At 42.1% G+C, this 14378-nt stretch overlaps 1 protein-coding gene across 1 annotated transcript; it reads left to right on the forward strand.

Annotated features, from left to right (window-relative positions):
- Nucleotides 1-1122: 1122 nt before the first annotated feature.
- Nucleotides 1123-13922, forward strand: slc25a18 (solute carrier family 25 member 18; the record flags this gene model as incomplete). The annotated part of the gene is made up of 9 exons (XM_080841827.1): nucleotides 1123-1142; nucleotides 1250-1372; nucleotides 9828-9883; nucleotides 9966-10056; nucleotides 10673-10788; nucleotides 10958-11138; nucleotides 11509-11681; nucleotides 12409-12484; nucleotides 13781-13922. The coding sequence occupies 9 exons, from the start codon at nucleotides 1123-1125 to the stop codon at nucleotides 13920-13922; spliced, it is 978 nt and encodes a 325-aa protein (XP_080697953.1).
- Nucleotides 13923-14378: the final 456 nt, after the last annotated feature.

Raw genomic sequence — 14378 nt, forward strand, 5'->3', positions numbered from 1 at the left:
GTAGATGGAGTAGGATAGACAGCCTTGTCTGTGTTTTGGCAGTGTAGGGCTGTGAATGGAGCAGGGCTGAAAGAAGATTTCAAAGAGAGGCTCAGTGAAAGGCATGTGCAGAATGTGACTGGGCACCAGAAAGAAAGAGTGAGAGAAGTGGAGAGAGGATTAGAGAAAAAAAGAGGAGGATGCAGTCGAAGAGGAAAAGAGGTTGAGATATAAACATCAAGAACGCAAAAAAAGGCGATCGATACAAAAATAATTGCAATGGTGTATACGGTGAGTGCTTAAAATAGAGATTAGAGGATAGAGAGAAGTGAAGAAGAGAATCAAAAGGAAATGCTAAAGAAACAAGATACACATACACAAAGTAGACTGTGCTAACGCTAATATGCTTCTATCAAGTAACATTCAAACTTTTGAAAATACTAGTTAGATGCTAAATAATGCTATTATGTCTGTGTGATTAATTCTTTAACAAATAATGAAAGACTATTTTATTTCTTTTACAGACATTCTTTTGATGGTGGATGTCAATGTCCGTAAAAGGGAGCTGGTAAGCCCCTCATCTTTCAGCTTGGTCCTTCAAGGTAATTGAAGAGGTCTTAACCCTTTTAGCTACCAGATTAGAGAGTCTTTAAAGGTTGAGAGGTTCTCTGTGTTAGAGGCAAATAACACTTCCCACAATGTATAAAGACATATAAGAAAAAATGTACAGTGCTGTAATTTACTTTATCAATCAATTATTTAATGTTATATATTTAGAATACAAATAAATGCTCTCATTACCATGATTAATATCTTACAAATCACGGGAGCCATAGATGAGAGGTCATTCCTTGTATGTGTGAATTTTCCTTTTCTTTTCCATGGCAGTATGACCTGTACTCCCATATATAAGACAGCACAAAGACCAGACAACACTCCAGGTAGGTGCGGATTGACTGTCATCAAAGAGATAGCTGGTTGGTTTTGGCAAGCTGTACCATCTGGGTTTGATCATTAAGTTTGTTGTTACTTTGTCAGATCTAGGGGTAGATGGGCCTAGGTGGTGACGCTTTGAATTGAACTTGTGTGAGGAGGAAAATTGCAGTTGTGAATCCAAAAGCAGAGGAAGAGACTCCTGTCAGAATGACTGACTCTAAAGTCAGGTAACTCTCACACATCTATGTTTTAATGCTGTTGCATGTGTTTTGGTGTGACCCATTACATGACTGGATGTGCGTGACCATGCGCGTGTGTTTGATGTGTCTTTCAGCCTTCCTGCTAAGCTGATTAATGGGGGAGTGGCAGGTCTGGTGGGCGTGACTTGTGTTTTTCCTATTGATCTTGCCAAGACTCGCCTCCAGAACCAGCAGGGGGCCCGTGTCTATAGTGGGATGTGAGTATGAACGTGTTAACTTCCACGGCATATTCCTCTTTGATGGAGGGGAGGGAATGGAGGGATTTCTGTTGACCACTTGACCTTGAATGAAGACTAATTGGCTTTTAGAAGCCTGATGCTACAGTCTGTGCGGTAGTGAATCTTGAAGTTAGAGACCTGATGAGAAGTTGTGGTTGTGTGCTCCACAAAGATGTCAAGAAGCAATACAGGATATGTTGTCATGAATGAAGTGATAACAGAAAGAGAGTAACATGGAGGATACCTATGGTGGAGGAATAAAAGAGGCCCTGGATGGCTTACGCTATTCCTAAAATATAGAACCGTAGATCAGAGGTCATGTTTGATGGTTTAAAATCTAATCTTTGCTGTGTGGATAATGGATGGTCCTTTACAGAGATCACTATAGCAGACAAAGGGAAAATGTTACAGTAGGAATAACATTTATAATGAAATGTAATATTGTTGTACATATCTTGTAGTCTAATCGCTCTATTTGTCTGCGTACATTTTTTTTACATACATTTAAACAGGTCTTGCAATATTTGAGATTTCAAAGATGTGACTTCTTTAAACTTGTTGCTGTAATCTGGCTGTATTTTTGCAACAATACAAAATTCACAAGAACAATACATAATAACCTATCAATAATGGTTTACCTTGTTTACTTACTCACTAATTTATTTAAAATGGAATAAAACCTCATATGAACACATTTGATTAGAGTTTATCCTAGTTGTGTAAATAAACTAGCTATGTTTTGATACAGGATTATTGCGCCGTTACACTATTACACAGTTTCCAATAAATATATTGACCATACAGTTACAAAAACATTGAGATCTTTACAAATGAGAAAATGATTTTGTAATGGTGAATGTAAAAAAAAAACTTTTGACCTTAAAATAACAACACAGCTGTAGATTAAGAAATTATATACATTTTAAATTAAGTGACATTTATTTAGGGTGAAATGGTTTACTGACCTGAGGTCTCAGTGTAGATTTCATCCTAAAACATTGCGCATACAAGAACCTTAGAATCTATTTACACACAGAATTATACTGGGTAACACTTTATTTGGATAGTCCGCCTACATTGACTTTACAGATGGTTTGTTTAAACTTAAGTTAAGTCTTTATAATTGTTCACTGAACATCACCTAGACGAAACCCAACCCCTAACCCTCACCTTAACCATAAACTGTAGCTAACTGAGTTTCAACAGATAGTTTGTTTATAAACTGAGCATCTGTAGACAGTCCACAGGTGACCATATTCTGGTTAAGGCTTCTGTACTCAGTCGTGTTATTATAAATACCAATCTGCATTGATTGATGCTTGCGTGTGTGAGTTTGAGAAAGTCACCACACAAGAAGTACACAGAGTAAAAAATGGGTAAAATATGTTCTCTATGAAAGTAACTTAGATAGATAGATAGATAGATAAATACTTTATTAATCGCGTGGGGAAATTCTGGGATCTTGCAGCTCTCACATATTTACAATAATTGCAAACAATATATACAGACATTACAAACAATACAATTCAGCTATGTACATGGTGTAAAGTGCATAATAATTAAAGTTTCATGGCAGCTGGGACGAAAGACCTCCTATGTCGCTCAGTCCTTGATCTTATTGTGTTGAGCCGCCCGCTACGGAGGCTGCTTGACTGTCCTGCCAGGACATGGTGGAGGGGGTGATTAACATTGCCCATGATGGCCAAGAGCTTGCCCCGCATCCGTCTCTCTACCACCGTCCCCAGTGAGTCCAGGTTCTGCCCCACCACTGAGCTCGCCTTTCTGACTAGTTTGTCGAGCCGCCCAGTGTCCCTCTTAGATGTGTTGCCTCCCCAGCAGACTGCAGCAAAAAAGAGCACGCTCGCCATAACAGATTGGTAAAACATGCACAGCATCTCTTTACATATATCAAAGGACCTGAGTTTCCTCAGGAAGAACAATCTGCTCTCCCTTTTTTATATGTAGCACCTGCGTTAGCTGACCAGTTCAGATTGTCGTCGAGATGCACCCCCAGGAACTTGTAGGTCTGCACCACCGCAATGTCCTTGCCCTGAATGTTAATAGGCTGCAAATGTGGCTTAGACCTACGAAAGTCAATGACCAACTCCTTGGTCTTGCTGGTGTTTAGAAGTAGGCCATTCCTGTCACTCCAGTCGCCGAAGGCTCTCGCCAGTTCCCTGTACTCCCCCTCCTACTCCTCCCTCACACACGCCACTATAGCCGTGTCGTCAGAGTATTTTTGGACGTGACAGGTCTCAGAATTGTAGATGAAGTCAGATGTGTAGAGGGTGAACAGGAACGGAGCCAGCACAGTCCCCTGCGGAGCCCCAGGGCTACTCACAACTACACTGTGTGCACAATTATTAGGCAAGTGAGTATTTTGACCATATCATAATTTTTATGCATATTTTCCAACTCCAAGCTGCATAAACTTGAATGCTTATTGGATTTAAGCATATTAGGTGTTATGTATCTGTGTAATGAGGGAGGTTGTGGCCTAAGGAGATCAATACCCTATATCAAGGTGTGCATAATTATTAGGCAGCTTCTTTTCCTAAGGCAAAATGGGCCATAAAAGAGATTTAACTGACTGTGAAAAGTCAAAAATTGTATAAAGTCTTTCAGCGGGATGCATTACTCTTGAAATTGCTAAGATATTGGGGCGTGATCACAGAACCGTCAAATGTTTTGTTGCAAATAGTCGACAGGGTCATAAGAAACGTGTTGAGAAAAAAAGACGCAAATTAACTGCCAAAGATTTGAGAAGAAGCTACCAAGAACCCATTATCATCCAGTGCTGTCATATTCCAGACCTGCAATCTACCTGGAGTGCCCAGAAGTACAAGGTGTTCAGTGCTCAGAGACATGGCCAAGGTAAGGGAGGCTTAAACCCGTTCACCACTGAACAAGACACATAAGTTAAGACGTCAAGACTGGGCCAAGAACTATCTGAAGACAGATTTTTCAAAGGTGTTATGGACTGATGAGATGAGAGTGTCTCTTGACGGACCAGATGGATGGGCCCGTAGCTGGATCAGTAACGGGCACAGAGTTCCACTTTGACTCAGACGCCAGCAAGGTGGAGGTGGGGTACTGGTATGGGCTGGTATTATTAAAGATGAGCTAATTGGATCTTTTCAAGTTGAAACGAGTGAAATGGACTCAAAATGAACTCTCAAACCTACTGCAAGTTTTTAGAAGACACTTTCTTCAAGCAGTGGTACAGGAAAAAGTCTGCATCTTTCAAAAAGATCATGATTTTTATGCAGGACAATGCTCCAGCACATGCATCGAAGTACTCCACTGCGTGGCTAGCCAGTAAAGGCCTTAAAGATGAAAGAATAATACATGGCCCCCTTCCTCACATGACCTAAACCCTATAAACAGGTGATTTTCAGTGCAGGAAAACAGTACACCACTCTGAACAGTGTCTGGGAGGCTGTGGTTGCTGCTGCACAAAACGTTGATCGTCAACAGATCAAGAAACTGACAGACTCCATGAATGGAAGGCTTATTACTGTTATTGAAAAGAAGGGTGACTTTATTGGTCACTGACTTTTTTTTTTTAAATGTCAGAAATGTTTATTTGTATGGTTTGAGTTGTTTGTTTATTATTCTAACTTAAACAGATGAAAATAGACAAGTGAGATGGGAAATTTGTCGTTTTTCATTTAGTTGCATAATAATTCTGCACACTCATAGTTGCCCAATAATTGTGCAGACATAGATATTCTCCTAAGAAAGCCAAAACCTCACTTTCACTTTCTTAAATATTCAGGTTTGAGATTATTGACATTTTGGATTGACCGAGAGCACTGTAGTTGTTCAATAATAAAATGAATCCTCAAAAATACAACTTGCCTAATAATTGTGCACACAGTGTATGTCAGATGCACAGCTCCCCAGTCTGACAAACTGCGGCTGTCCTGTTAAAAAGTCCGTGATCAAGGAAGTAAAGAAGGGATCCACCCCCATCCTTTCGAGCTTTTCTCCAAGTAGGAGAGGCTGGATGGTGTTAAAAGCGCTCGAAAAGTCAAAGAACAAATGCCTCACTTGACTTCCCGGCTCGTCCAGGTAGGAGTAGGCCCGGTGAAGCAAGTAGAGGACAGCATCATCCACTCCTACTCTCTCCCTGTACCCGAACTGCAGGGGGTCAAGTGCGTGTTCAGTCAGAGGTCTCAGGTGACAAAGAACCAGCCGCTCAAGTGTCTTCATGACGTGAGATGTGAGGGCCACCGGTCTGTAGTCGTTGAGCACGGCCGGGCGTCCAGTCTTGGGTACCGGCACGAGACATGACGTTTTCCACAGAACGGGGACCCTCCCTGACTGTAGGCTCAGGTTGAAGAGCTCTTGAAGGGGCTCGGCCAGTTGATCAGCACAGACCTTTAGCAGCCTCGGGCACACTTCATCCGGGCCAGCCGCCTTTCCTGCGTTCAATTTCTTCAGCTCCACCTTAACCTTGACAGCTGTGAGGCACAGGGGGAGGATTGGAGGGGGAGGGGGCTCATCTGTGATGTTAGGGCTGTACCTGTGAGGAGGAGCTGGTGAAGGGAGAGGCCAGGCTGCTGCTGGAGGAGAAGTGGGGGGGGAGGACGGGAGAGCTGATGATGATGAGGCCGCTGAGTCAAACCTGTTGTAGAAGTGATTGAACTCATTGGCCTTGGCCACATCAGGGGCTGTAGCCAGACTGCCCTTCTGCTTGTAGCCCGTGATGGTCTTCATTCCCCTCCACACCTCTCTGGTGTTGTTGCGCTGCAGCTTCCTTTCCACCTTCATTTTATAATCCCTCTTGGCCTGCTTCAGGCTCCTCTTCAGCTCTGGTTGTACGAGCCTGCGCTTCTCCCTGTCACCCTCTCTGTATGCTGCTTTTTTCTGATTAAGGAGCTTCTTGATGTCACAAGTGATCCAAGGTTTATTGTTTGGAAAACAGCGCACAGTCCTCGCTGGTACAATCATGTCCCTGCAGAATGTCATGTAGCCAGTGTAGCAATCAACCCTCCTGTCAACTTCCATGACTCCCCTATTTCCCTCTGTGTCTTGCAGTACATCCCAGTCCGTGCATTCATAGCAGGCCCGCAGAGCTTCTTTGGCCTCTGGTGTCCACTTCCTGAATGTACGGGTGGTGACAGGCTGCCTCACAACACAGGGTTTATAGGAGGGCTGGAGTAGGACCAGGTTGTGATCTGATCTGCCAAGTGGTGGGAGGGCAGTAGCGGTGTATGCCTCCTTTACGTTTGCATAGAGAAGATCGAGGGTCTTATTTTCTCTGGTGGGACAGTCAACATACTGCACAAAGCCAGTTAGATGGAAGGAGAGACTGACGTGGTTGAAGTCTCCAGAGATCACGATTGCTGCATCAGGGTGCTGGGTCTGTACTCTCGCGACAGTCTCGTGGATGACGTCACACGCCACTGCCGGCACAGCCCGTGGCTGGATGTAAACAACAATGGCGGCGATGTGTGAGAATTCCCTTGGAACATAGTACGGTCTGAGCCCAACTACCAGGAGTTCAACGTCCTGACAACAAATCTTCTCCTTGTTGTCAACTTGTTAGAAAGTGAACCATTAGTCTGGTCTGTTCATCAACGGCGCATTATGTGGGGCGTCGAGTGTAACAGACCCATATTTTTGTGTGCAGAATGTATTCGGTGCTAAGGAATGCATTAATCTATTACGAAACCGTAATACATTTTGTCCATTTAAAACACAAGCGTATTCAAATTGTCTTTTCAAGGGAGGGCAGTGAGCAGCCAGTGATGTTTTGGGCTGTGTTGATGTCTCATTGGAGGGCTCTCTTGTCAGCCGCAGTGCAACGCCAAAATGCAGTATGTCAGTACACAGTAAAGGGTGGAGCGGTAAAAAGGCCACCATTGGTTTACACTCCAGGTTGTTTTTCCTGAGCACCCTCAGGAAGTGTAACCTCTGCGTTGCCTTCTTGGATATTGCTGAGGTGTTGGCAGACCAGGAGAGGTCATCTGATATGTGGGCTCCCAGGAACTTGAAGCTGTGTATTTTCTCCACACAGTCCCTGTTGATGTGGAGTGGGGCCAGGTCTGCTCTTTGCCTCCTGTAGTCCAGTATGAGTCCCTTTGATTTGGTGTTGTTCAGTGACATATTGTTGTCTGAGCACCACACTGCCAGTTTCTGTGCTTCATCTCTGTACGCTGATTCATCGTTTCCTGAGATGAGTCCGACCAGCTTAGTGTCATCAGCAAATTTGATGATGGTGTTGGTGGGATGGGTAGGAGTACAGTCATATGTGTACAAGGAGTAGAGCAGTGGGTTCAGCACACAGCCTTGTGGAGAGCCAGTGCTGAGCGTGACGGTGGAGGAGAGTTGGAAGTTTTACAGGCTGTGGCCGGTTTGTGAGGAAGTCCTTTTTCCAGGTGAAGTTGGAGGGGGAGAGGCCTAGTGCAGCTAGTTTGCTGACTATGTCTGGGATTATTGTATCGAATGCTGAGCTGTAGTCTATGCTACATCTAGTCTAAGAGCATTCTAACATACGTTCACCAGAGTTCCAGGTGGCTCAGTGTGTTGTGAAGGACTATGGCGATGGCGTCTTCTGTGGACCTGTTTGCTCTGTATGCAAACTGATTTGGGTCAAATGTTGGGGGAAGGGTGGATTTCATTTGCTGTGAGACCAGTGTCTGGTCTCTAGTTGGTTGTACAAAACATTTAAAACTGAACCACCACTGGTGAGCTTTGCCATCACAAACTATTGGATTGGTTTAGAATGTTACAAACATACTGAACTCACTCATCATTCCCACTCACATTACCACTCAAATCCTCACATGGTTGGTCTCCAGATGAGTCTTGGGTAAGTCAGTGTGTATTCATCCAGAGTTTCTTAGTTGACCAGCTCAGAGTTTCTTAAACATAAAAAGCAAGGGTGAGTCGTATTTCAGAGACACCTTGTTGCGAATCTACATCTACACTTTGCCTCAAAAATTCCTTTACAATTTCATCCACAATTCTGATTCCTCAGCAGAATGAGATATTCAAAAATGCTGTATCTTCAGCTGATCAAAGTCTGTACTCATTCATGCATGGAATGTGCCAGATTAGTAAGAATGGAGGGCTCAATCTTCTCCCACCTCTTCGTGGACCTTGAATTGAACTTCTTCTTGGTGGTGAGACGTCCGTGGACTGTGGGAGACCCGGCTGTTCAAGACCTCCAGTCATTCTCAGCCAAGTTGAGGTCAAGGGGGCTGAGCTGGGTGGCCATTCCTCATTGCATAAGAAGCCATGAAAGTGCTCAGCACAGAGTGGTGTGAGCATGGACACTGTCCACTTGCACAAATACTCATTCTTAACACCTCTTGAAAAGTTTCCTAGTGGTTGTGGGCCCCATTTTTTTTTTGCAAGTTCAGAGTCCTGAGACTGCCCCCCCCAGACCATGGTGTGCACTGAACCCAACTTGTTCAGATGGTTGAAATGTGTCCATTTATATATATTTTATGACTCATTTGACCACTGGGGGTTAAAAACAGTTTGAGAGGGCATTCATCAGAGAATATCCACTTCTCACAGTCTTTTGGAGTAAGTAGGCCAAATCTTGTCTTTCCACTATGTGCAGTGTCCTTGAAAAACTTTTTCAAAATTAGCGGACAGCAATACTGGTTCCCTTCGGTCTTGGCCTTGCGACAAGTCCATGAGAGAGAGTGTTGGGGAGAGGAGTGCTTACATTGCTAACCATATCCAACTAATTTATATCTCATTCAAGGGTAGAAATCCCAGGGGGGGGGGCAGGGGGGTGTTCTTGGTGGCTGACTTTTAAATAAGTAGGCTAGAAACTTTGGAAGTGACTTTGGAAAGGATGGCTTACAAACAAAGGATGTGTCACACATTTCAGTATTTCTACTGCTCAAGACAGTAAAACATATTTTAAATATCAGCGGATCCCCCAAATCAGCCCCAAAACAAATAAATCCATACATGAGGAATATCTAATTTTATTTGTATTGAGAAGTGCAAGTCACAAAATCTGATTGTGTCTTACCAGCAAAAGTGGGAACAAAGCAATGACTGTCAAGGCACTACAGAGTAAAGGGACAGTGAGGGGAGAAAACGTTAGTGTTACAATGTAGCTACACTTTGATGACTGCCATCAGAGGCTATCAACTTTGTTCCAGCGCATCTGAAATCTATGCCTTTCTATCGAATGTTAGATCTTCATGGCGTTATGTACTTTTCATAATAGAAAACAGTGAATGAACAGAAAAACTAAAGAAATAAGAAATACTAAGAAGTTCATCATGTGTAGAATAGCACAGCCCACACTATGCTTCATAACTGAAATAACAGGGGACTTAACTGTGTGATACCTGGATAACAACAAATCTTGAACAAACAATGTTTTGAACGAATGTCCAGTGTCCAGTGACAGAGCAAGAGTTAAAAAAAATATCAAATGTGCCATTTTTATTTCTAGGCTGGACTGTTTGGTGAAGACTGTCAGGACTGAGGGTTACTTTGGGATGTATCGAGGTAACTTGTGGACATAAAACAATACTTTCATTTGCACTGTTCAGAAACTTCACATTTTGGAGTAACATTAAAATACTCTTAGGTGCAGCAGTGAATCTCACCCTTGTAACTCCAGAGAAGGCCATCAAACTTGCAGCAAATGACATCTTCAGACAGAAGCTTTCTAAAGATGGGTAATTTTGCTCACAATATTGAAATGTACACATTATTGACATTTTTCACGAAACAATCAGTAATTCAGTTGTGCTACGGTCATTTGTCCTATTATAATCAAGAATGGTCTTCAGTACCATGCATTTTTCATTTATTAAGGCAGCACTATGTAGCCGTTGCTACTTTTTGAGGTTTGTCTTTTATGGTCAAATATCATCTTCTGATCATCTAATGGTACAGTACATGGTCATGTGAAGGCCAGAGAAATGCACCAGTCATTCCCATTAGCCGCCCAGGCTATGACCTGTGTAGCTCTGTGGTCCGGGGTGGCACACGTGAAGATGAAAGAAAGGCCTTTACAGCATGGTCAACTTGGCTGTTGTTGGTCTTAGGATGGATTTTGCATGCCTTTTTAGTAGTTAACTCACTAGTTTTACACTTTAAGTACAGTTATTGCTTTACAAGCAGAAAATATAACTACATATACTACATATATTTGTTAAAAGGTCGGGAATGCAGCAAAAATTCCAACCTGGATCACCTGGACACTAGGTTTAATCTTCATTGTGAGATTCTAATTCTAATTCTTGCTTTTCTGATTGAGTTTTGAAACTTTCCCCCATATTTGCCCAACAGGAAGCTGCCCCTTTGGGGGGAGATGCTGGCTGGATGTGGGGCAGGAACCTGCCAGGTGGTGGTGACCACACCCATGGAGATGCTGAAGATCCAGTTGCAGGATGCAGGCAGGTTGGGTGAGTCATAAAGGCATTTTGTTTTGTGTATTTCTGGAAATAGTTTGTTGTTTAATTGAAAATACCTAGTGAAATATGTTCTACTCAGCTTCATAAGATAGTAGGTAACATGTATGCAGTGCTTACACTAGCATGGAGTGTGTGGCAGTGATGGTTGTATTTGTGTCAGCTGCACAGAAGTCGACCACAGCACCTACTGCCACTCCAGAGCCTGCTCCCTCATTGGTTGCACCACAGGCCTCTGGGCCCACCCCGGGGCCACGGCCCTCGGCCACCAGCATCACCATCCAGCTTCTGAGGACTCAAGGCTTGGCTGGGCTCTACAGGGGGGCAGGGGCCACTCTACTCAGGTGCAGTCTTTTAAAGGGAACCCAATATTGCTGTTCTGGTATTACAACTTGCATTTCATTATCAACTGTAAGGACATGTTATTACAAAACGAAATACTTCACCTACAAAAAGATCAATCTTGAGTCTCCTTATTGAGCTAAAAGTGACATTATATTTGTAAATAAGAATAATTTAACAAAACACAAATCAGAAGTTAACACAAAACAAAATCTGTCCCCTGCATACACTTACCCACAAATAACTCCATGGTGCAATCTGCTTTAGTTTTCTTAATTAGAGTAACCTGAAGCTAGTTATGGACAGAGTACGAACAAAACTTCTGCTGGGACACTGAAGCCCTGTCCTTCTGTGTTCTCTTTCTGTTTTCAGGGACGTTCCATTCTCAATGATCTACTTTCCCCTGTTTGCTAACCTAAATAACCTTGGTCGAAGTGAGCCAGGTTGCCAGGGAGACGAACTAAAGCGAGCCCCCTTCCTGCACTCCTTCATGGCAGGCTGCATCGCCGGATCAGTTGCAGCTGTGGCCGTCACACCATTAGATGGTAGGAGGATAGAAGAGCCACGTGTGCTAACAATCCTTTGTGAAATATCAAAAGCTATTTTACATTCATGTTATTAACGCCAAATAAAGTGTACATTTCCATATGAGCAATCTCCATGCCATGAAGGTGTCAAGTAGTTAAAAAACACAATAGAAATATGGTTGTTATTTCAATGCAAAAGATCTTGCTAAGAAAAATGTATTGTTATTTGGTTGTTATTGTTATCTTTTAAGTATTGTGCAGAAATTCTCAAAACCAAATATCTGTGTCATAGTGCTTTCAAGGAGAGGCAGTGCCAAGCTTTTTCTTATTATAGTGCTTACACAGAAAGTTTGGCAAACTTTGCAATGGTGACTACTAGCCTGAATTCAAGTTAAAATAGCAGCATTTTCACTTTTTGGTGAACTATCCCATTAAAATAACCGTTTAATTGAGCAGTAATTATCTTCCCGACTATTAACCGCACTGTATATTCACCGCATGACAGTATTTTATGTAGTTTATGTAATTACTTTTATTTTTATAAATATTTCTTGACCTAAAAGGGGAAAGAGGGAAAAAAAAATCAAGACCCATAGATGAAATCAAAACAAATGTGTAGTTCTTCAGATACATTCCTGAAATCTAAGGAACAGTTGTTTTTTGTTGTATATCCACACAGACGTACATTTAATATTGATAGGTGTTTTCTGATGTATTGATTATTTGTATCTTTTGTTATCAACAGTTATTAAAACTCGTATACAGACCTTGCAGAAGGGTGAGGGAGAGGACTCCTATCGTGGTATTCTAGACTGCATAAGGTAGGTCGTCCTATTATACCTAGTTTGTTTCCCAAGATATTTTCAATCAATATTACGACTGGAATGAACAGCATAGCTGCAAAAATGATTTAGGCCTAAAACCATCTCCCTTAAAGATCATAATATTACCTCTATACACTCCACAGCAGTGGACTACATATCTGTTGTATTTTGGAGTGTGGGTTCCGGTACAAGGTTGTTGTTGCTGGAGTTTGTGGGTAATGTGTGCCAGAAGTATGAACAATGAGTGATGGAACGCTCTTTCGTGTCCAAATATTTCTCCCTCACCTAGCCCTTTTACGAAATGTCTCCACCTCACCTCTTTTTTGAGAGATTTGATTGTTGACATAACAATATCAGTAAACCATATTATGTTCTGTAAAATCACCAGCAGTAGCACGTTTCACCATCGTTAACATAGCTATTTGATATAAACTGTAGGAAGATGAAATGTAATACATTTGTTAAATATTGGAACAATTACACAGCTTTATTTCAATTGAACAGTGTTTTCATCCTGTTTGCATTTTTTGAAAATCTCATAGGCCTTGTTGATGAATTCAATCTAATCGCTTGAATGAAAACGTTTTCTCAAACTTGCATTCCTGAGTATCACAGAGTGATAATAAGATATATTATATAGATACTTTCTTAGCCCAAACAAGCTGGTAACTTTAGCTCCCCAAGGATGGAAAGGCAGCCTATACGTCCTGCTCATAGCTGCTGATTACTGTTTCTTGTTTGTGATACAACGTATCCATCTTGTGTCCGTTCTTAGTACTACTCTTGAAGTGTGTGGGATTACAAAACGGCAGTGACCAACAAATGAGATTTCATAACTGGCTTGTGCTAGAAGTCTAACTACCTACTTAATCTTGATGATGTCCATCTTTCACCTCTTTGGGCGCTCCAGGATCATTTAATCAAACAGAAAACACATCCTCAGCATACCACTAGATACTTTCCCCCATTCATTTCAAAGTGATTACAGCATTAGAATTAAATGGACCAATCAATTAGCTCCTCATAAGCATAAGGACAACCCTGCTAGTGCTGGATTGGAATCAATAATGTGAAAACCGTGGGAGATGAATCAGAACTGTCTGTAAAAATACAAATGAAAATAATGAAATTTAAGAAAAATGAGATTCCTTGCGCAATTACATATCTATCCAAATATAATCGTCCCATTATTCCCTTGTTGTTGCTCCCATCATGTTCTGTTTCTTGAATATTTGAATTATTTTGTTTTCAACTCAAAATTTGGTGGCAGTAATTAGAATTTTTTCTTTTCAGACGTGTCCTGATACGAGAAGGGCCTACAGCTTTCCTAAAGGGAGCCACGTGTCGTGCACTGGTCATCGCCCCTCTCTTTGGCATTGCACAGGGTGTCTACTTTCTGGGTGTTGGTGAAGAGCTGCTCAGCCTACTGGGATAGCAACAGGAACACCAACCTTTCAAACTGTACGGTTTCTTCATGCAGTGAGGGGGGAGAAGAGGCCTGCCTACCTGAGTTACAGTAGAGATTCTTCCACTTACTGCAGCCAAGGAGGCAAAGGATGGAGAGGGAGAAAGATTACTAAATGCTAACATATTTTCAGAACCAACACACTCATTGTGTAATTTTTTGAAACTGTAAACAGGGTTTACAAATAGGTCAAGGGTTCTGTATGCTCTGAATGCCCCAATCAGACAGCCTCCTGTCTCAGGCAGGGAAGCATTTTATCTAAAGACAAATATAAATATAACAGAATGAATTAATGAATGAATGACACCTCTGTAGTGCTTTTCTAGACACCCACAGCGCTTTACATATACCACAGGGCCCTGATATAGATACTACTAATGTGTAAGACCAACCTGGATGATGCAATGGCAGCTTATTATGAAGGTA

Source organism: Sprattus sprattus (genome assembly GCF_963457725.1).
Source record: "Sprattus sprattus genome assembly, chromosome: 7".
Classification (NCBI taxonomy): Eukaryota; Metazoa; Chordata; class Actinopteri; order Clupeiformes; family Clupeidae; genus Sprattus; species Sprattus sprattus.